The 22,191-nt window shown below is 35.4% G+C and overlaps 2 protein-coding genes across 12 annotated transcripts in view; one reads left to right on the plus strand and one right to left on the minus strand.

The window, feature by feature from the left end:
- The window catches only part of Esco1 (establishment of sister chromatid cohesion N-acetyltransferase 1), a 72,418-nt gene that overhangs the window by 13,154 nt on the left and 37,073 nt on the right, over positions 1 to 22,191 (plus strand). For all 11 annotated transcript variants that reach the window (XR_005729104.2, XR_002484369.3, XR_013429661.1 and 8 more), the window contains 4 exons: positions 11,445 to 11,546; positions 11,940 to 14,041; positions 19,510 to 19,624; positions 20,904 to 20,964. Coding sequence is in view for 5 of the 11 variants with exons in the window: in XM_040274591.2 (XP_040130525.2) it covers positions 12,533 to 14,041; positions 19,510 to 19,624; positions 20,904 to 20,964 (1,685 nt within the window). In the remaining 6 variants the exon portion in view is untranslated. The remainder of the gene's footprint in view (positions 1 to 11,444; positions 11,547 to 11,939; positions 14,042 to 19,509; positions 19,625 to 20,903; positions 20,965 to 22,191) is intronic.
- Positions 7,688 to 22,191, minus strand: part of Greb1l (GREB1 like retinoic acid receptor coactivator) — a 310,330-nt gene continuing 295,826 nt past the window's right edge. The window contains exon 30 of the mRNA XM_078030295.1: positions 7,688 to 7,795. Within this exon, the coding sequence (XP_077886421.1) occupies positions 7,752 to 7,795 (44 nt within the window). The 3' untranslated portion in view covers positions 7,688 to 7,751. The remainder of the gene's footprint in view (positions 7,796 to 22,191) is intronic.

Below are 22,191 nucleotides of genomic sequence, written 5' to 3' on the forward strand. Positions count from 1 at the left end.
ACACCATGTTGACAGAATAAAGGAAAAAAGCCCTACATAATTACCTAGGTAGATACATTTTTATAAAAAAAACATTTTGAGAAAATATATTATTCTTTATGATAAAGCCACCCAACAAACTCGGAATAGAAGAGCATATGAAAAAACCTATATATTGTATCATATTTCTTCACAGTGAAAGACTGAAAGCTTTAACCTTAATATCAACAAAAACCCCATGGAAGTTCTAACCAAGGCAGTTAGGCAAAGAAAAGAAATAAAAGGCATATAATTGGAAAGGAATATACGAAAGTATCCCCATTTGCAGGTAGTATGATTTTACATGGAGAAAACTCTAAGGAATCCACCAAGAAACCCCTATGAGAACTAATTAAATTCAGGTAGGTTATAGGATACAAGATCAACAGACAAAAGTTAGTTGTATTTCTGTACACTTTAATGAACTATCTGAAAAGAATTAAGAAAACAGTCTCTTAAAATGGCATAAAAAAGAATCAAATAGTTAGGGATAAACTTAACAAAAGTACAAGACATGAACACAGATTGCAAAACATACTGAGGTTACTTCAGACCTCATTAAATTGCTGAGGCTGGCTTTGAACTCGAGATCCTCCTGCCTCAGCTTCTGGAGCTGCTGGAATTATAGGTGTGCACCATGACACCAGGCACCACCCCAGCCTTAAAAACTTTTTTAAAAAATATTTTTTTGGGGGCTGAGGTTGTGGCTCAGCCGTAGAGTGCTCGCCTAGCATGTGCGAGACCGTGGGTTCGACCCTCAGCACCACATAAAATAAATAAATAATATAAAGGTATTGTGTCTAACTACAACTAAAAAATAAAAATATTAAAAAAATGTGTTTTTGGTTATAAATGGATACAGTACCTTTATTTGATTTATTTTTATGTGGTGCTGAGGATCAAACCCAGTGCCTCACATGTGCTAGGCAAATGATCTACCACTGAGCTACAACCCTGGTCCCCTTAAAAAAATTTTAATAGGATTTTCAGTAAGGATGCCAAGACAGACAATTCAGTGGGTAAAGAATAGTGTTTTAAGTAAATGGTGCTAAGACAATGCAAAAGAATATTTTTATCCCTGTATCATACCTTAGAATAAAATGAATTCAAAATGGATTAAAAATCTATAATGTTGGGCTGGGATTGTGGCTCAGTGGCAGAGCACTTGCTACTGTGTTCAGTCCTCAGCACCACACAAAAATAAATAAAGACATTCTGTCCAACTGCAACTACCAAAAAAAAAAAAAATCTATAATGTAAATTAAAACTATGTAACTCAGAAGAAAACATAGATGTAAGTCTTCTTGCAGCCAAAGAAAAAATAGATTAGATTTCATCAAAGTAAAAGGCTTTTGCATCAAAGTACTCTGTTAAGAAAGTGAAGCTAGGCAAGTGGCACATCCTTGTAATTATAGCTACTTGAGAGGCTGAAGCAAGAGGATTGCAGGTTCAAGGCCAGCCTGGGCAACGTGGTGAGACCTTGTCTCAAAATTAAACAAATGCTGGGTCGTGACTCAGTAGTAGGGCACCCCTAGGTTCAATTCCCTGTTATCCTCCTCCAAAAAAAAGTCATAGATCTAATAGTTTAATAGCTTGGTAAAGAATTGTTACAACTCAGCCATGTGCTTTGGCACACACCTGTAATCCCAGTGTTTTGGGAGGCTGAGGCAGGAAGATCTTGAGTTCAAAGCCATTCTCAATAAAAGTGAGACACTCAGCAATTCAGTGAGACCCTCTCTCTAAATAAAATACAAAATAGGGCTTGGGCTGTGGCTCAGTGATTGAGTGCCCCTGATTCAATCCCTGGTACTCCCTTCCAAAAAAGAGGGGGCAAAATAAAAATATGGCGCAGTGATTAAGCACCCCTGGGTTCAATTCTCAGTACAAAACAAAACAAATAACAAACAACAAATACAGGAAAAAAAAAGGGAAAGAATTTGAAGAGACATTTTTCTTATTCCTCACATGATCAATAAGAACATGAAAAGATGATCAATGATATTAGCCATTAGGGAAATACAAATCAAAACTATGACGAAATAGCATTATACACCCAAAAAGATGACTAAAATAAAAAGACAATAATGTTTTGACAAGGATGTGCAGAAATTGTAACTCTCATACATAGCTGGTGGCAGCTGACTTGGAATCCCTCAAGAAGTTAAACAGTTACCAGAAGGTCAGTAATTCTCAGTGTATACCCAAGAGATTTGAAAATGTGTTCATTCAAAAATACAGGTAGGGTTGTTCATAGCTTATTTGTTTAGGATTGTGGAAAAGGAGATGCAGTCTCACATGTTTCAGTTAATGGATATATAAACAAAATGTGATGTATCTATGTAGTGGAATAATATTTAGCCATAAAAAGCAATATACTTAAAATTCATGTAATAACACAGTTGAACCTTGAAAACATTATGCTTAAGTGAAAGAAGCCAGTCACAAAAGGCTACATGTATAATTCCATTTATATGAAATGTCCAGAATAGCCAAATACATAGAGACAGAAAGTAGATTACTAGTTGCTAGGAATGGAGTAGGGGAGGGGATAGGGAATGACTCTTAATGGGCATGAGACTTCTTTTGGGGGTAATGAAAATAATCTGTAATTAGGAAATGGTGATTGTTGCACAACTCTATATTAAAAAGCATTGAGTTGTATACTATAAAGAGGTGAATTTTTAAAAAAATATTTTTTGGTTGTACATGGACACAGTGTCTTTATTTTGTTAATTTACTTTTATGTGGTGCTGAAGATCTAACCCAATGCCTCACACATGGGAGGTAAGTGCTTTACCGCTGAGCCACACCCTACCCACCAAGAGGTAAATATTTTTGTATGGGAATTATATCTCAATTATAAAATGTTTTTTAAAAATTACTTTAAAAAACTGTGCACAGTGATGCATATCTGAAGGTTGAAGGAACATTGCAATTTAAAGGGGCTAGGGTTGTGTCTCAGTGGTAGAGCACTTGCTGGGCATATGTGAGGCACTGAGTTTTATTCTCAGCACCACATATAAATAAATGAGTAAAGTAGAGGTACATTAAAAAAATGGTGAAAGTCAGATTGCAAGTTTGAGGCCAGCCTTAGCAATTTAGGAAGGTCCTGTCTCAAAATAAGGGCTCAGGGGCTGAGATTGTGGTTCAGTGGTAGAGTGCTTGCCTGGCATGCATGAGGCACTGGGTTCAATCCTCAGCACCACATAAATAAAGATATTGTGTCCACTTAAAATTAAAAAAAGAAAAAAAAAAGGCTCAGGATGTAGCTCAGTGGTAAAGCTCCCCTGGGTTCAATCTCCAGTATTCTCTCCCCCTCTCCCCCAAAACAAAAAAACTTACTAGATGACAAAATACAAGAATATATTGGATGCTATACATTCAAAGTAACTTAAGGATTAAAATGTGAACACATTTCCTCATGAAGCAGGTGGAAAGTTGGATGTTCTCAATTTCTTGAGTGTTTTCTAACATGTCTTTTAAATATCTTTTTAAAAATTTTTTTGGTAAACATCTTTTATAGTAAAAGGCAAATGTTACTGAGAGTTTCCTGAAGTGGTCATTTTCTATAAAGTTTACTTATTATTTTTTGGTCCTGAAATTCATTTTATTTTTTCAAAGTTCTTTTTAGTTATACATGATGGAAAAATGTATTTTGGCAAATTATGCATACATACAGTATAACTTATTTAGGATCCCATTCTTTTGGTTGTACATGATGCAGAGTTACCCTGGTCGTGTATTCAAATACAAGGCTAGGAAAGTTATGTCTATTAATTCTGCTGTCCTTCCTGTTCCCCTTCCACCTCCCTTTCCTTTGTTCCCCTTTGTCTAATCCAGTGTATTTCTATTCTTCCCCTCCCTTGTTTGGGGTTAGCATGCACCTATCAGAGAGAACATTTGCCCTTTGAGTTTTGGGATTGGCTTATTGCCTTAGTAAGGCTCTCATCACTTAGCATGATATTCTCCAGTTCCATTCATTTACTGACAAATGCCATTATTTCATTCCTCTTTCACCCTGAGGAGTATTCCATTATGTATATAACATCATCATATGTTCTTTATCCATTCATCCGTTGAAGGATGTCTAGGTTGTTTCATAGTTTGGCTGTTGTGAATTGAGCTGCTATAAACATTTATATATATCACTGTAGTATGCTGATTTTAAGTCCTTTGGGTTTAGACCGAGGAGAGGGATAGCTGGGTCAAATGGTGCTTCCATTCATTGTTGCTTATATTCTTGATAATTGCCATTTTGACTGGAGTGAGATGAAATCTTAGTTTTCATTTGCATTTCTGTAATTGCTAGAGATGTTAAATATTTTTTGATATATTTGTTGATTAATTGTATATCTTCTGTTAAGTGCCTGTTCAGTTCCTTAGCCCATTTACTCATTGGGTTATTTGTTTTTTTGGTATTAAGTTTTTTGAGTTCTTTATATATCCTGGAGATTAATGCTCTGTCATGTGTGGGGTAAAGATTTTCTCCCATTCTGTAGGTTCTCTCTTCACATTATTGTTTCCTTTGCTGAGAAGAAGCTCTTTAGTTTGATACCTTTTTATTTATTATTTATTTTTCTATCTATCTATCTATCTATTTTTTAGTTGTAAATGGACATTATAACTTTATTCTATTTATTTTTGTGTGGTGCTGAGGATCGAATCCAATGCCTCACACCTGTGAGGCAAGTGCTCTACTGCTGTGCCACAACCCCAGTCCCTCCCAATCTCATTTATTGATTCTTGATTTTACATCTTGTGTTTTAGGAGGCTTATTGAGGAAGTTGGTTCCTAAGCCGACATGATGGAGAGTTGGGCCTACTTTTTCTTCCAGTACAGGATCTCTGGTCTAAAGCTTAGTTCCTTAATTCCACTTAGAGTTTAGTTTTGTGCAAGGTGAGAAATAAGGGTTCAATTTCACTCTGATTACATATGGATTTACAGTTTCCCAGCACCATTTGTTGAAGAATCTCTTTTTGAGGTAACTGTATCAAATTCATATCATTGTTAAGATACTTTTGGGTTGTAGTAGGAGTCGGGTTAATTTGTCAACAGGTTAGAGAATACATTTTGGTTCTCAGTTGCAAGGTTTTATGTGTAGAAAGGGTGGTATTAAGTTCTGTAGCGCTGCATTAGTGATGACTTAGCTTACAAGGCAAACAAATTAAGTGGTCCTGCTGGGCATGGTGGCACACACACACCTGTAATCCCAGTGGCTGGGGTGGCTAAGACAGGAGGATTGCTAGTTCAAAGCCAGCCTCAGCAACAGTGAGGTGCAAAGCATCTCAGTGAGATCCTGTCTCTAAATAAAAAATAAGAAATAGGGCTGGGGATGTGGCTCAGTGGTTGAGTGCCCCAAGTTCAATCCTCAGTAGCGCTTCCCACCCCAAAAAAATAAATGGTCCTTAGTAAACCTAATAGACTATTGACAATCACTGACAATCACTGTAGACAAGTGTATCATTTCCTTTCTGTAGTTGATTCCAACTCCCAAATCAGTTGTTACATTAAAATATTTGTAAATTGAAAGGAGTGAGAAGTAAGCTAGTTAATTTGTTACTTTTTTTAAGAGCAGGGTCTGCTGGACCTTTCAGCATATGCCTCTAACCCCAGTGATTTCAGAGGCTGAGGCAGGAGGAGGCCCTGCCTAAGCAACTTAGTAAGGCTCTCATTAACTTAGACCCTCTCTCAAATTTAAAAGCAAAAAGGGCTGAGAATGTAGCTCAGTGGTAAAGCTCTCCTGGGTTAAATCCTAGTTTAAAAAAAAAAAAATTCTGTCTGGCCCCGAGCTCTTGGGTCAGGGGGCTTCTTCTTTATCAGTTTCACATAGTGCCCAGCTAATTGATCATTTTAAAAATTAAAATTCTTGGTGCTAAAGTAATAAATGAAATAAATGAGCTTTATCTGATTTTCAATTTGTTACTCCTGTGAGGCTTAATCTTTGAGAAATTTGGAGCTAACCAGAAAAATTCATAGTCAACTCTTGGTGTACAAGAAACTTTCCTAGAACTCAGTTACAATATCAATCTTGCTAACACATCTGTAGAGCACCTGTGGCTGAGGTGATTTAAGTTAGGCTTGACTGATCAGTTCTGTTATAACATTTGGGTGTAAGTGGACTTTACTTCTCTGTGTAGGTTTGACTTGGCCCATCATTTGGAGATTGATTCAGTTCTACTCCTTTGTGTTCAGTGGCCTAGGCTGGAGGGACAGCAATTTCCTGGTGAAACTCTTCTCTTGGCGGTAACAGAGCTATAAGAGGGCAAGCCCAGACGCATAAAGACATATTAAAATGTTTGCATTACTTCTTCCTAACATCTCCTTGACTAAGGCAGGTAATAGGACCAAGGTTATAGGGTCAAGGATGAATACTCTATCTACCATGAGGCCAAAATAAGAAATGTGACCAAACTCAGCATTAGTTGGGAAGGAGGAGGGTACACCTCTTTCTTGGAGGTAGCAATTGGGGTAGAAGGTGGTGATTTTTCTTTTTCTTTTTCTTTTTTTTTTTGTTTTACAAAAACCAATGTGTTGTGATCATGGTTATCTGGCAGTTGAGTGTTGTTTCACATAATGAAAAATCATTAGGCAGTTGCTAAGTCTAACTTAATTGAAGTTACTTTAGTATATCTGAAGACAGTACTATTTTTTAGTATTATGTGGTTTTTCAGTAGATTGTTTTACTTTAGCTATAAAGTTCTCCATCTCTCTCTCATCTCTCTCTCTCTCTTTCTCTCTCTCTCTCTTTTAATTTCCAAATACAGGAAGCAAGTAGAAACATCATTTAGAGGCAACATTAGTTAAAAAGGTGATATATGATGTTTTTCCATTATGGTAAGCTGCTTATACTTCTATAATTTTGTGTCTCTCAAGATAATTAGTCAGTATGCCAGATATTTTTATATTTTCAGATAAATTTAATTTTTATTTTTTGACAATGGCATATGTTTACATAATAAAATATTTAGGCTGCTTATGGTAGTGTACTCTTATAATCCTGGTTGCTTGGAGTTAGGGGGATTGTGAGTCTTAGGCCAGCCTGGGCAAAATACAAAATTAAAAAAGAGCTGGGCTTGGTGGTTCATGCCTGTAATCTCAGTGACAAGGGGGCTGAGGCAGGAGGATTGCAAGTTTGAAACCCTAAGTAACTTGGCAAGACCCTGTCTCAAAAAAACCAAAGAAGGCTGAGGGTGTATCTTAGTGCTGAAGGGAGCCTGGGCTGAATTCCCAGGGCCACAATTAAATGAATATTTACTGGAAAGTAAGCTTTTCTCACATTCTTGATAATTGGTCCTGTGGTTGTTTTCCCCAGAAATCATTATTGCTATTTTCTTACATCTCCACCTATTCTCTACTCAAGCAAGCATATAGTTATATGTATTTCCTTTCTCCCATAATCTCCTTTTTCTCTTTTTATACAAATAGGAGTGTGTTGTACACTGTTTTATACCTCACTTTTTTGATATTTATTTCTTGGCCTTAAGTACAAATTAATTTTAGTTTAGCTCTTTGTTGGATGGCTTCATTAGAGTATGAATTATGTACAATTAACTTCATCCTCTTAAAATTGCAATTTGGTGGTTTATGACAGAAATAAACACTGGTGGAAATCACCACTACAGTTAAGATATAGAACATATTTGCATCACTGCAAAAAGTTCATCTTTGGGGCTGGGGATGTGGCTCAAGCGGTAGCGCGCTCGCCTAGCATGCGTGCGGCCCGGGTTCGATCCTCAGCAGCACCACATACCAACAAAGATGTTGTGTCCGCCAAGAACTAAGAAAAAATAAATAAATGTTAAAATTCTCTCTCTCTCTCTGTCCCCCTCTCTCTCTCACTCTCTCTTTAAAAAAAAAAAAAAAAAAAAGTTCATCTTTGTCAATCCAATATAGCACTCTTGTGAGGTTCACTCATACTGTTTTATGTGCTAATCATTTATTCCTATTGTTTTGCTGAGTAGTTTTATATTGATATCATATTTTGGTTTTACATTTACCTTACATTTGGGTTGTTTTCAGATTTTGGTTATTGTGTATAAAGATATTTGGAAGATTTTGAATAAATCTTTATGTGGACATATGTGGAATGACTAGAATTCTTCCTACACAAAAAAAGAAAAAAAAAAAAACTTTGTCATAGTGGGATACCTCTGTAATTCCAGTTACTCCGGCTGAAGCAAGAAGGTCACAATTTCGAGGTCAGCCTCAGAATTTAGCCAGACCCTGCCTTAAAATAGCTTCAGGAGTTATTTTGAGTTAACTAGGGAGCTGGGTGCTGTGGAACATGTCTGTAATCCCAGAGGTTTGGGAGGCTGAGGCAGGAGAATTGTGAGTTCAAAAATAGCCTCAGCAAATTAGCCAGGCCCTAAAGCAACAAAAGGCTGCGGATGTGGGCCTATGGTTAAGTGTCCTTGAGTTCAATCCCTGGTACCAAAGGTGGGGCGGGCAGGGATTTAACTCAGGAGTGCTTACTAGCATGTTCAATGCCTTGGGTTCAAACTCCAATACCACAGCAAATAAAGAAACAAAAAACATACATATACTTTGTCAGAGTCTCAAATATTTTTACCTTTTTTCTTTTAGAAGTTATGTGGTTTTACATTTAGGTTTGTGATTAACTTTAAATTACTTTTATGGGTAGTGAAGATTGTTTATCCCCTCCCTTCTTACCTTTTATTTAGGTATTCAATGATTCCAGCACCATTTGTTGAAAAGACATTCTTTTCTCCATTGACTCACCATGGTACTTTTGTCAAAAATCAGCCAGACATGGTGGCACATGCCTATAATCTCAACAATTTGGGAGGCTAACAGGAGAATTGCAAGTTTGAAGTCAGCCTCAATAACTTAGTGAGACTTTGTCTCAAAATAAAAATAAAAGAACAGGTTGGAGCTCAGTGTTAAAACACTCCGGGGTTAATAAATCCCCAGTACCCCCCCCCCCCCAAAAAAAAAAAGTTAATCATAGCTGGGCAAGGTCCTCTAATCTCTGTTCTCCCAAGGTTTAAGGAGGAGGCTTACAAATTCAAGTCCAGCCTGGGCAATTTAGTGAGACTCTGTCACAAAATAAAATAAAAAGGACTGGAGATGTAGCTCAGTGATGTGGAGTACTTGCCTACCATGAGTAAGGCCTGGGTTTGAGGACCAGTACTGTGGAAACAAATCAAATAATTAATTAATCATAAATGCGTGGATCTGGATTTTCTATTCTGTTTATCTCTGTTATACTGTCTTGATTATTGTAGCTTTAGAAACTATATCTTGACATCTGAGTGTCCATTTTTCTCCTTTGCCTCTTTTGAAAAACACTTTGACTCTTGTACATAGTTTGCATTTCCATATATATTTTAAAATCATGCTTTTGATTTTACTTTTTTTTTTTTGTACTGGGGAGCTATCCTAGGGGCACTTTATTATGGGGCTACATCCCTCACCCCCAGCCTTTATTACTTATTTATTTATTTTTGTTGTGCTGGGGATTGAACCCAGAGCCTTGTGCATGCGAGACAAGCACTCTACTAACTGAACTATATCCTCAGCCCTATTTTTTATTTTGAGATTGAGTCTTGCTAAATTGCTGAGGCCAGCCTTGAATTTAGAAATTCTCATGCCTCAGACTAGGATTAGAGGTGTGCTCCACCACGCCTGGCTATTTTTAGTTTTTATCTCTGTAAATTTGTTTCTTGAAAGCTCCTTTTTTCCTCTCAGGTTTGCGTTTGTGGTGATTCCTTTCAGTTTTCCTTTCCAGAACATATAGGTTTGGCTGTTATCTTCTAGTAGCTTTGAGTAGTCAGAGTGTCATGGGAGAAGAGATGTTTCTGGAGGAGAGATGGAGCTCAACTCAGGACCCTTGGGGTTCTTGGCATACATGACAGAAAGAATTTCATCATGATCCAAGGCAAAGGCATAGACAAAGGTTTATTTAGAAAGGTAGTACACATTCAAGGGAGACTGCCAGCTGTCTTGGGAATGAGGAGCAACCATGACTTGGGCTGAGGGTCCAATATTTATATTAGGGCTGTATCAGGGGCTGGACTGGAGGTAGATTCAGGATGGAGCTGCAATTTTGTGCCAGTTTTCCTGTGCTTGTGTATTTCCCTCATTTTACAAGGGGGTGGACCAAGGTTTGCAACTTTTTCAGCATCTCATTGTCTTGATCTTGCATTTCAATGGCTTGATGGTGTTTGCCTTATGATTTTGTATTTCTCTTTCCTTTTCCTTAATCCCTGTCTCAAGAGAGCTGTGGGTGGAGGGTAGTAGGTTTTAGCAATCAGTTTGTATTCCTTAATTATCAGTATGACTTCCACTCTCAATTGTTCCTGTTGAAACCCTAGACCAAAGATCTTTTGTTCCTCTTCAGAGAGTTATATCCAATCTTTAGGGGGTGATGCAGGAGCAGTCTTCTGGGTGCTAGTAATTAGAATGGCAGTGTGAAATTTTTTCTGCTTCTTTGGAGTCCATTTCATCCCTGTTTCCTTTGGAATATGGTAATGCCAGTTTCTTCAGTTGGGAGTTGTGTGGTATAAATACTGTATTATTACTGTCTTCATCATCATTGTAGCTTTAGATACTGTATCTTGAAATCTGAGTGTCCATATTTCAACTTCTTAGCTGTTTTCATTTTCTAGCTTAGGATTCGGGTTTTCTTGAGTTTGTAAGGTTTTATTTGACCTCTGTAGCTCCCATATTTAAAAAAAAAATTATATCTGCTCTCTTACTTTTTATCTTTTGGGTTAGTGGTTTTGTCTTACTTTGTTTTAATCCCTATGTCTGTGAATTTTGGATGGAAATAGATCTTGTACTTAAAAAAAACTGCTTTTTTTTTTTTTGTATATATGTGAACTGTTTTTCCTCAAATAGGAGTTTATTGTTTTTATTTTTTTTGAGGGGGGCTATCAGAGATTGAACTCCTTAGGAGCACTCCATCATTGAGCCACATCCCCAGGCCTATTTTGCATATTATTTAGAGACAGGTTCTCACTGAGTTTTTCAGTGCCTCTCTTTTGCTGAGATTGGCTTTGAACTTGCTATCCTCCTGCCCAGCCTCCTGAGCTGCTGGGAGTACGGGTCTACTCCACGGCACCTGGGCTCAAATAGGATTTTACCAGGTTAATTCATCTTATGAGTTGTTTTTGTATTTTAATCCAATTTATTCTTATGTTAGGAATTGTTTTTGTATTTTAAAACTTTTTTCCATAGCCCCCATTCCATTGGATGCATATTGTTTCATTGGATGAATATACCATAGTTTTAAGGTAGAAATATTAAAATTAAGTGCCTTGTGTGTTAAGTGAGCTCTGAAAAAAATAATAAGACTAAAGGTAGGATAGCATACAATTATAGAATGTTATATTTGACTGATGAGAGGTAAATGGATGTTTACATCTTTTTGACTTTTAAAACATTTTAAAATATTTTTATTTTAGGTGCTGTGTAATGTTTTAAAGCAGATTATAAGGAATGGTTTTATCAGATTTTCATGAGTTATGGTGGCTAAAACATCAGTTCTATCTTGTTGGAAAAGAATTGTAAGTAAACCTGAAAGAATAAGTTGATTTTCAACTATTGCATGTTTTATGTAAGACAAGTTACTGATTATTACTTTTTTTAAATATTTTCTGTAGTTGTAGTTGGACACAATAACTTTATTTTACTTATTTATTTAATGTGGTTCTAAGGATTCAACCCAGGGCCTTGCACATGCAAGGCAGGTGCTCTAACTCTGAGCCATAACCCCAGCCCCTTACTGATCATTTGTAGGAACCTATTTGGTATCCTTTCTTCTGTTAGTCTTAATTATTCACAGTGAATGTTTCAACAGGAGAATTTTATTTAAATCATTTATTTCTTTATAGTATTTGGTATTGCTCTTATTTTGTGGATTGTACAAAATTTAATTCATATTTTTTTTAATTTTTCAGAAATGGCAGCACAAAAGGAAATCTATGTTAATAGAATATTCTGTTAAACAAAGGAGGTTAATTAAGAACTGCAAACCAACAGACTCAGCACACAAGAAACGAAACGTGTTAGCCATAAGACATGTTTCAAATGAATCAAAGTCCAGTAACTATAGATTTCAGAAGAAGAAAGTTTTCAAAACTTTTGTCAAAACAGACAGTTTACTGATAAATAACTCCTCCAGTAACAGAGCTAGGCCTGAAACTAAAATTAATTGAAATTAACAAAACAAATTTGAATGTGAATTTTCTTTTCATCAAAAACATAAGAAAATATAAAATTAGAATTAAATTTTTTTTCAAATTTTTATTGCCTTGTCCAGTGTAAAGCAGATATCAGCACTCATGCCAGCTTTCTTGTGTCCTAGGAATGACAGAAACCTTGCTTGAAGCAGACTAGTATTTTTGTTGAAAATGTATATTAGCATCAGTTAAAGTTGATTTTTTTTTTTTTTTAAAGACCTGCTCCTCAGTAATAATACTAAATATTCAGCATTTGCACCAACCAGGACACAAAAATCCTCTTAAACTACCCAGCAAAGGAAGACTCAGGAATGATGTCCATTCAGGAGAAATCAAAAGAAAATTCCTCCAAAGTTATTAAAGAAAGTGAAGACAAGCATTTAAAAATAGAAATTCAAGGTTCTCAAAACAATCTAGCAAAACAGTCAGGTTCAAAGGAAACTATAAAGTCACTGGTTAAATCTCCAAAGGAAAGTAAGCTAAATCAGCCTGAATTGGGAACCCGCATGAGTACAAGGTCAGCAAAGGCAGCCTCCTCTGATAATAAAAGTATGTTAACTGTGAAGGGGCAGTCACAAGAATCTACAAAAAAAAAATTATGTCAGAAAAGAATAGCACATGAAACCCCTAAAGCAAATGAGCAGCTTAACCGGAGATCACAAAGACTACAACAGTTAACTGAGTGTTCAACAAGGTCTTTGCGTAGTAGAGAGATTCATGGTCGAGTTCAAGCAGTTAAACAGAGTTTGCCACCAACAAGAAAAGAGCACTGTAACAATATTCAAAGTAAATCTAATAAATTTAAAACAAGTCAAAAGCATGTGAAAAGAAAAGTAATGGAAATAAAGTCTGATTGTAAGGAGGATGCAAATTCAGTGGTTGATGAGGTAATAAATTCCCCAAAAGGAAAAAAACGCAAAGTAGAGCATCAGACTACTTGTAGCTCTCAGTACATACAAGGATCTGAAAAGTGTCTTCAGAAGTCTACTAGAAAAGAAGAAATAAAACCTGTGCCTGTAACTTCTGAGACAAAAAGATCAAAAGTGGCTGCTTCAGTGATATGTAAAAAGAGTGAAATGAAGTCAGTTCATACACAAGTGAATACTAGCACAAAATCCCAAAAAAGTCAACAGCCATCAGTGCCTGAACAAAGTGTAGATAATGAGTTGGAGCAAGCAGGAAAGAGCAAACGAGGTAGCATTCTCCAGCTCTGTGAAGAAATTGCTGGTGAAATTGAATCAGATACTGTAGAGGTAAAAAAGGAATCTTCACAAGTGGAAAGTATAAAGGAGGAGAAAACTACAGAAGTAAAATTGGAAGAGTCTGATACTGAAAGACAAATACTTCATCAAAAGGAAACAAATCAGGATGTGCAGTGTAATCGTTTCTTTCCTAGTAGAAAAACAAAGCCTGTGAAATGTATACTAAATGGAATTAACAGCGCAACTAAGAAGAACTCCAACTGGACTAAAATTAAACTCTCAAAATTTAACTCTGTGCAGCAAAATAAATTGGACTCTCAAATCCCTAAATTGGGTTTATTACAAACCAGCTTTTCACCACCAGTTTTAGAAATGCATCATGTAGTGACTCAAAGTGCATTTTTAGGGACCAAGCCACATGATAAAAATGTAACTTGTGGACAGGAAAAAATGAAAGAAATTAAATCTGAAGAAGTTAAAATTAACGATATTACAGGTGAAATTAATAAAACAACAAAAAGGGCTATTGAAAATTGTCAGTTGGATAATCCGATAAAATCTCCTGACCCACTATTGGATAATCAGATGAAACTTTCTTTTGAGACAATACCAGAGAAGGTAATGAATTTTCATTATGTGCATTAGAGGTAGCCTGAGTACTTTCTAATAATTAAGTGTTTACAACATACTTTTGCTTGAGAATGAAATCATAAAATTATTAACCCAGTCTTGTAGTGATAGAACTTAATGACTCCTTTAGATGTTTCACCTTCATGTGGATTCATCTTGTGTTTTTTTTTCCACCCTTCATTTTTATTTTTCATAATACATAAGCCAGTTGAATTGTAGCTTTTCTTTTAAATTTACCATAATGATTACTTCTTTTTTTTTTTTTTTATGATTACTTCTTTTTCTACTAATTATAACCACAGAAAATATATTTTTTCCCCTAGTATTACTAGGTATTGAACTCAGAGGCTTGTACCTGCTAGGCAAGTTGCTGTACCACTGAAAGATACCCCCCACCTTTTTGTGTGTGTGTGTGAGGGAGGAGGCAGTATAGGGAATTTAACTGGAGGGATGTTTTACCATTGAGCTACATACATTCCCATCCCTTTATACTTTTATTTCAAGACAAGATCTCACAAAGTTGCTAAGGGTGACCTTCAACTTGCAGTCTTCCTGCCTCAGCCTTCTGAGTAGTTGGGGTTATGGGAATGAGCCATTGCACCTGGAAAAAGTATTTCTTAGTGACTAAAATCTAAAACTTATTCTTGGGTTCAATTTTGATCAAGATTTTAAAATTAGGGCTGGGGTTGTAGCTCAGTGGTAAGAGTGCTTTTGCCTACCACATGTGAGGCACTGGGTTTGATCCTCAGCTCCACCTAAACATAAATAAACAAAATAAAGGTATAATGTTCATCTACAATTTTAAAAAGATTTTTTAAAAAGATGTTAAAATTAATTTTAACTGAGATCCTGGGGCTGTGGCTCAGCCGTAGCGCACTTGCCTGGCATGTGTGAGGCACTGGGTTTGATTCTCAGCACCGCATATAAAATAAAGGTCTATCAACAACTAAAAAAAGTTTTTATATAAAAAAAATTCATTTCAATGGAGAAAAAGCAACCTTTGTCTAATATAATTGAAAAGTATCTTTAAAAGGGTACCTTTTGAGCTGGGCAAGGTGGTGCACGCCACTGATCCCAGCAGCTCGGGAGGCTGAGGCAGGAGAATAGAGTTCAAAACCAGCTTCAGCCAGCTTAGCGGGGCTCTAAGCAACTTTGTGAGACCCTGTCTCTAAATAAGATACAGAAAGGGCTGGAGATGTGACTCAGTGGTTGAGTATTCCTGAGTTCAATCCCTGGTACGAAAGAAAAAAAAAAGCCTTATAATTTGATTTGTGTGGCCATTTTGGATAATTGGCAACTGACATGTCTGAAAGGTATGAATCAGTCTGAGAATAAAATTGTAGTGGCCAAGAATTTTTAAAATGGAAAAAATAAATTGAAAACCTCATCTTATATCTGAAAAGAGACTTTAGTGGTTATCTTGGAAAGTTTTATACTTTATAAAAGCAACTCAGCCCTTCCTGAAGTAAGTCATTTGTGGAACACCAATATATAAAACCAATAAGCAGAAATTTTATAGGCATAGAACCCTGGTGCTTATAATACAGATGAAAAAATTAATTTGTATTAATTTTATAATGAGATAACTGAGTAGTCACGTTTGGTGGCACACAGGATTAGAATTGAGGTGTTTTAATTTTCAGCACAGCTTTCTTTATACAACATACTCTGAATGTTAAAAAATCCTTTGAGCAAAAAAGTCTTCATGAGGGCTGGGGATGTAGCTCAGTGTTTGAGTACTTCCCTAGTATGTGTGTGAGGCCCTGAGTTGGATCCCCAGTACAGAAAAAAAAAAAAGTCATCATAAGAAAAAAGTTAAGTGACCCTAAAATTTTGAAAATGACTTTATTAGATCTGGAAGCAAATCTGAGTGAATTAGAAGTCTGGGCTTTATGCCAGAAACTATGAAAATATATGATTGTCTGTTAGTCTTTTATATTTTGGGCTGAGAATCAAAGTGAACTTAAAGAGAATAGATACCTATGCTACTCTTAGATTTTATATTCTATACAAATGGTTATCAATTAAAAGATGATTATTCAGCTGGGTGTGGTGGTGCATGCCTGTAATCCCAGTGGCTCAGTAGGTTTAGGCAGGAGGATTGAGAGTTCAAAGTAGCCTCAGATACGGCGAGTCACTAAGATACTCAGTGAGACCCTGTCTCTAAATAAACTACAGAATAGGGCTGAGGATGTGGCTCAGTGGTTGAGTGCCCTTGAGTTCAATCCCATTATCCCCTCCCCCCCAAAAGGGGATTATTCAGAAAGATTATATGAAATAGTGGTAATAATTAGAGGTAAATAGTAAGCAGTGGTACGAGTACTAAGTTATTGGACTCAGAATGTAGCTCAGAGAAGGATCATTTGTTTATCCATGTTCAGTGCCCTGGGTTTGATTCCCAACATAGGAAAAAAGAAAATTATTATCTTTTGCAGAAATGGGGTGGTTTTTTATTTAGGATTTTTTTTTTCCAAGTGTGACTGGAGAGTGTTACATAAAAATCTTTGAAAATTTAGAAATCAGAAGAATGAGAATTTAATTCATTGTTTTGTGCCATCTGTATTAGAGATGTTTACTTAGATTACATTATTTTGACCTTTTATAAGATATTTACTGAAAAGTGCTTTGTTTATGCAATTCTCTTAAGAAGCAGGCCTAGAAGCTTGTGTTAAAAAAATTTTTGTTTTAAAATTCTCTTTTTGGTGCTAGGAATAAAACCCAAGGGCTCTTGACTTCTGAGCCACATCTCAGCATCCCAACCCTTTTTGAGCAGTGTTTTGCTAAGTTGAAAAGGGCCTCACTAAATTGCTGAGGCTGGCCTTGAACTTGTGCTCCTCCTTCCTCAGCCTCCCAAGCTGCTGAGGTGGGCTTAAAATTCTTGAATGTTTATTCAGAATAAAGTGAGAGTAACATACTCTTTTGTGTCTACCACCTGGATTTGATAAAAATGAATATCTTATTGAGTTACTTTAGGTCCTTTAAAATACAAAATATATATTATAGCTGCTGGTGAAGACTGTGCCTTCCTCTTCATTCCATTCCTCTCTCCCCTCCTGAGTTAAACATACTCCTTAAGTTGATTTCAATCATCTTTATGTTTATGATTTTGTGTATGTTTCCATAAGATATACTTAGCTTTGTTTGTATTTTAAGTTTGTATGCATGTATTTGTGTTTGTGTAGGACTAGGAATTGAACGCAAGGTGAGCATTGTATTACTAAGCTATATTTCCAGGATCTCATTAATTGCCCTCAAATTTGTAGTCCTCCTGCCTCAGTCTTCTCTGAGTATCTTGGAGGTGAGGCATGCATCACCACACCCTGTATATATTTTTAAATAATAACATGAATATATAAATTTTTTTGCAACTTGTTTTTATGCAATCAGCATTATATTTGATACTTGGTTATTATAATAGCTATAAAGAAATATACCACAAATTTATTCTTTTCTATATAAGAGGACTTTTAGATTGCTTCCAATTTTTTTCCTCCATTATCAAAAACGTGCTACCGGTCACAGGGTGATTGGGAAATGTGTTGATGACCATATCAGTTCAAGACATGCTTGAATGTCTACTGGTACAAAGAGATTATGGGTTTCCTACTTTAAGGAATTTACTTTGAGAAATCACTTAGGAATTTCTCTTTATTCCCTAAACATTAAAGGTTGAAGTAACATGATCAAACCATTAACTTAGTGAATACTGTTCCTCCCCCTTTCTTTTTTCAAAGAATAGTGCTGGAGATCCAATTTCAGACTGAGTGCATGCTAGGCAAGCAAGCAACTCTTAACGCTGAGCTAAAGCCCCAGTCCAAGTACTGGCTCTTTTGTAGGCAGACAACAGTTTCATATGATTCTCAGCCAAAATATACAGTGTAAGTTCAATTGTTATTCACATATTACAGGTGAGGAAAGTGAGACTTAGAGATTTAACTAATTTAACCTGAGTGACATTTTTAGTAACGAATCTGTGATTTAAAGTGAGAGTGGCTGGCTTCAGAGCTAGCCAGATTTATACTTGGGGAGGTAGGAGAATGTAAACAAAAACAAAAAACTACAACTCTTCTTAGAACATTAAAAACTTTTTCTGTGGATACCCATAAATTTGCTCTTTTGATTATTTGGTGTCAATATCTGCAGTGATGTGAAATGATGTTTATAAAGCAAAGCATCCAGTGAAACTTACCTGAAGTCTTGGGCTTTTTTAGTTGTAGATGATTACAGTACCTTTATTTTTTTTTATTTAGTTTTATATGGTGCTGAAGATAGAACCCAGTGCCTCACATGTGCTAGGCAAGCGCTTTACCCTGAACTACAACCCCAGTCCCTTGGGTTAAGTTTTAATTATTAAGACGCTATGAATTTTAAAGCTCAATTATTTTATGATCTGCTTTTTAAGTCAATAACTTACTAACTTATTAATGGAAAGTAGAGTTGTAGGTAACGTCATTGTTCTTGTTTTTAATGCTCATTTTTTCCAAAATAAACGTTTCAAAGTAATGTTACACATTCATTGTAGCAGTTGAAATACACACAAAACTGTTTTCTCTGTCATTTCTGGGAGATAACCAATGATGGAATTTAGAGTATATTTTATTATTAATAATCTGCTTTGACAAGATTCTTAGAGATTCAGGAATAAATAGGTAAATATAATAGTGTTTTTGCTCTTAAAAGTTACTGATGAGTCAGAGAAATAACTGATTCCAAATAGGAAGTGACAAGGGCAAGAAAGAGGTATTAAAGTAAGTAAAGAATAATTAGGAAAGATTAGGAAAGACCTCATGGAAAAGGTTAATTTTTGAGTAATGAATGAGTTGAATTCTTACAGGGGGAAAGGTATTAGTTAGATCAGCACTATTTATAGAAATATGATGTGTGAACCACTTATATAATTTTGAATTATCTGGTAGCCACATTAATGGGGCAAAAAGAAGTAGCTGAAATTAATTTTTTTAATAGGTGAACACGATGTCTTTATTTTACTTTATGTGATGCTGAGGATTGAACCCAGTGCTTCATGCATGCTAGGCGAGCGTTCTACCTCTGAGCCATAACCCCAGCCCATGAAATTAATTTTAATATATTATTAAACACACTGCTATTTCAATTTACAGTTTTAAAAATTACCAATGACAGATTTTACCATTTTGTGTATGTGTGCTTAAATTTTTCAAATCTGGCATAAGGTTCATGCTTATAACATATCTTAAGTTATATTAACTACATTTCAACTGCTCAGTAGTCAGATATGGCAGTGACCACCATATTGGACACTATAGTCTAGATGTGAAGCTCAGAAAAAAATGTAGAGGCTGGCAGTGTATCTGTAGGTATGATAATGTTTTAAATTTAACACGATGGGAGGTAATGGGAGTTGATGCTGAGAGGGTCATTGTATTGAGATAAGCCCCAAAGATTGATATAAAGATCTTAAATTACCTTGTGTTCAGAATTTCAGCTTATGTGTGGAATCCAAACTGGAAAGCAGTCCAGTAGAAAATACCACTGCTGTTTCAACTCTGCTCAGTCAAGCAAAAATTGATGGAGGAGAGAATAAATTTCCAGGTAATACTTTGGAAATATTATTTAGATTTCAAAGCGTTTCAGTGACATTTTATTACTGTTACAGAAAACTCTTACTATATAATTTTTTTTCCTTTTTAAGATTATATTAGTGTTAAATTCGTTTTTTTCCCCCTTTTTTAAGATTACATCAGTGTTCACTCCACCCCCAATTTTTTGTTGGTGCATTGTAGTTGTGTGTATTGATAGAATTTGTTGTTATGTATTTGTACATGTGCATAATATAATAATATAATTTGGCCAGTATCACTTCCCAGCATTGTTAAATTCTTTTTAACCATTGCTATATTTTTTTAAAATTTGTGATTTTTGTGGTTATAACCTGTTTTTTTTAAGGCAAAATTGCATCTGTTTGGTTTGTTTAAATACTGCCTTTTGACTCCCCACCAAAGTTTCTTTTTTAAAATTTTATATCTCTTATTTTGGTTTGTGGGTTATTCTCTGGAAAAATGTTCCTTAATAAATTCCTTAAGTTGGTGGTAGCAGCCTATTTCTCATACTTTAATATTTGTGCTTTTTTATTTCAGGTTCTTAACCTCTTGTAACTCAGTTTTCTATTTCAGAGAACTCTAAATTAATAAATGCTGCATATTTTCCACTTATATCATCTAAAAGCTTTATTTTATAACCTTTAGAATATTTTTTAAAACACATTAGTTGAACACTTGGATTTGCTCACTTACATCACTAGAGGATATAAAAATCTCTAATTCCTATTATTTCTTTCTAGTAAAGAAAGGTAGACTTGGGACAAACTGTTGCAGTTGATCATCACTACCATTATCTATCATTTAACTTTTTCTCTGAGTAGGGGAAGCGTGAATGTAATATAAATGAGAAATGTAATCATTAGAAAATAGATTTTTACATTTAGTTATTTATATGGTAAGAATTCTAGAGACCATAGTTTTTTAAATAAGAAATGTTTCCATTTATTTCTTCTTAGAGTTTATTATAATTGTGCAGGCTTTGAAACTATTTTCTTTATTGTTCAGTGCTAGTAATATTTGGTGAAATTAGAGGAAAAGTATTAACCTACCATTATATCTCTTAGCATCCCTATAGTCTGAGACAGCCTTTCTACCTTTTCTCTGAAGTGTTAGAAATAAGAAGGGAGTTCTAATATTATCAAATGTTTCTTAATAAAAATAAAGAAAATTTCAATGCACTAACTGCTTTATGGATAAGTATGTCAAGCTTACTAGTGCTGTTAAAAAGTTTAGTAAATAACCCAGTTTTTTTTCTTTTAATTAAATTACAGGCTCAGCTCCCAAACAACACAGTATACTCAATAATCAAACATCTAAGAACAGTGATAACAGGTAAGGTATTTGTTTAATTTAGGGGTAAATTTGAAAACTTAAAGACTTCCTACTTAAGAATTTTGACTTTAGGGGATTTTCCCCTAAAAATTTATGTTAGCCCCCCCCCCCTTTTAAATAGGGGATTGAACCCAAGGGTGCTTTACCACTGAGCTACATCTGTAGTCCTTTTTTATTTGGGGCTGGGTCTCAGAAAGTTGCCCAGACTGACATTGAACTTGTGATCCTTTTGCTTCACCTTCCCAGGTTGCTGGGATTACAGGCATGTGGCACTGCACCCTGCACAAATTTGCTTCTTTTTTTTAATATACTTTTTTCTGTGTTTGTATTCCCCAAGCCCAAGTGCTGGGTATCAAAATCAGGGCCTAGTGCATGCTAGGCAACCTTTCTGCCTTTGAGTTACAACCTCAGTCCCCTACTCATAATTAAAATAGTTATTATTTTATTTTGTTTTTTGGTACCAGGTATTGAACCCAGGAGTGCTTAACCACCAAGCCACATCTACAGCCTTTTTTTATATTTTTATTTAGAGACGGGGTCTTGCTGAGTTACTTAAGGCATTGCTGCTGAGGCTGGCTTTTATCCTCCTGTCTTAGCCTCCACAGCTTCTGAGATTACAGGTGTGCTGCATCATCTCACCTGGCTAATTGTTTCTTTTAGTTAATATTACCAGCATCTTTTCTACCTTCCAACCTAATTTTTAAAAATTTTGTTTTCAGTTTCATTATGTGAATTTTCTTTTTATTTAACTACTCTCTATAGAGATTTTAGTTGTTTCTAGTTCATTCTATTAAAAAAGAAAAAAAAGCTCTACAATATAAACTTACCTTTTTTGCTTCTGTGATTTGTTCTGTAGGATAAATTCAAAACTATAGGACTTATCTTGCATTGCCTGATTTTCCTCCAAATGGTTCCAGTTTGTACTCCCAGCAACATTGTTTAAGAATCCTCTTTCCCCACACTCCTGGAAACACTGAGTATTATTGACCTTTAGTTTAAATAAGTGAAACAGCATTTTGTTCTCTCTTTATTGAAATTAAGCAAATCCTTGTATGCTTTCTGAATTACCAACAAATATTAGTTAGGGCAAATAAATTGACTCAGGTGGGTAAAAGTATAAAACTTAAAGCATTCAGACTTTAGTAGGTGCTGCAGTTTTTTGTTGAAAATTAGTTCTTTTGATTGTTTAGAAATAGATGCTTGTTGTCAACCACAGTTACCCTATAT

The sequence above is a fragment of the Ictidomys tridecemlineatus genome, chromosome 13 (assembly GCF_052094955.1).
Source record: "Ictidomys tridecemlineatus isolate mIctTri1 chromosome 13, mIctTri1.hap1, whole genome shotgun sequence".
NCBI classification, from domain to species: domain Eukaryota; kingdom Metazoa; phylum Chordata; class Mammalia; order Rodentia; family Sciuridae; genus Ictidomys; species Ictidomys tridecemlineatus.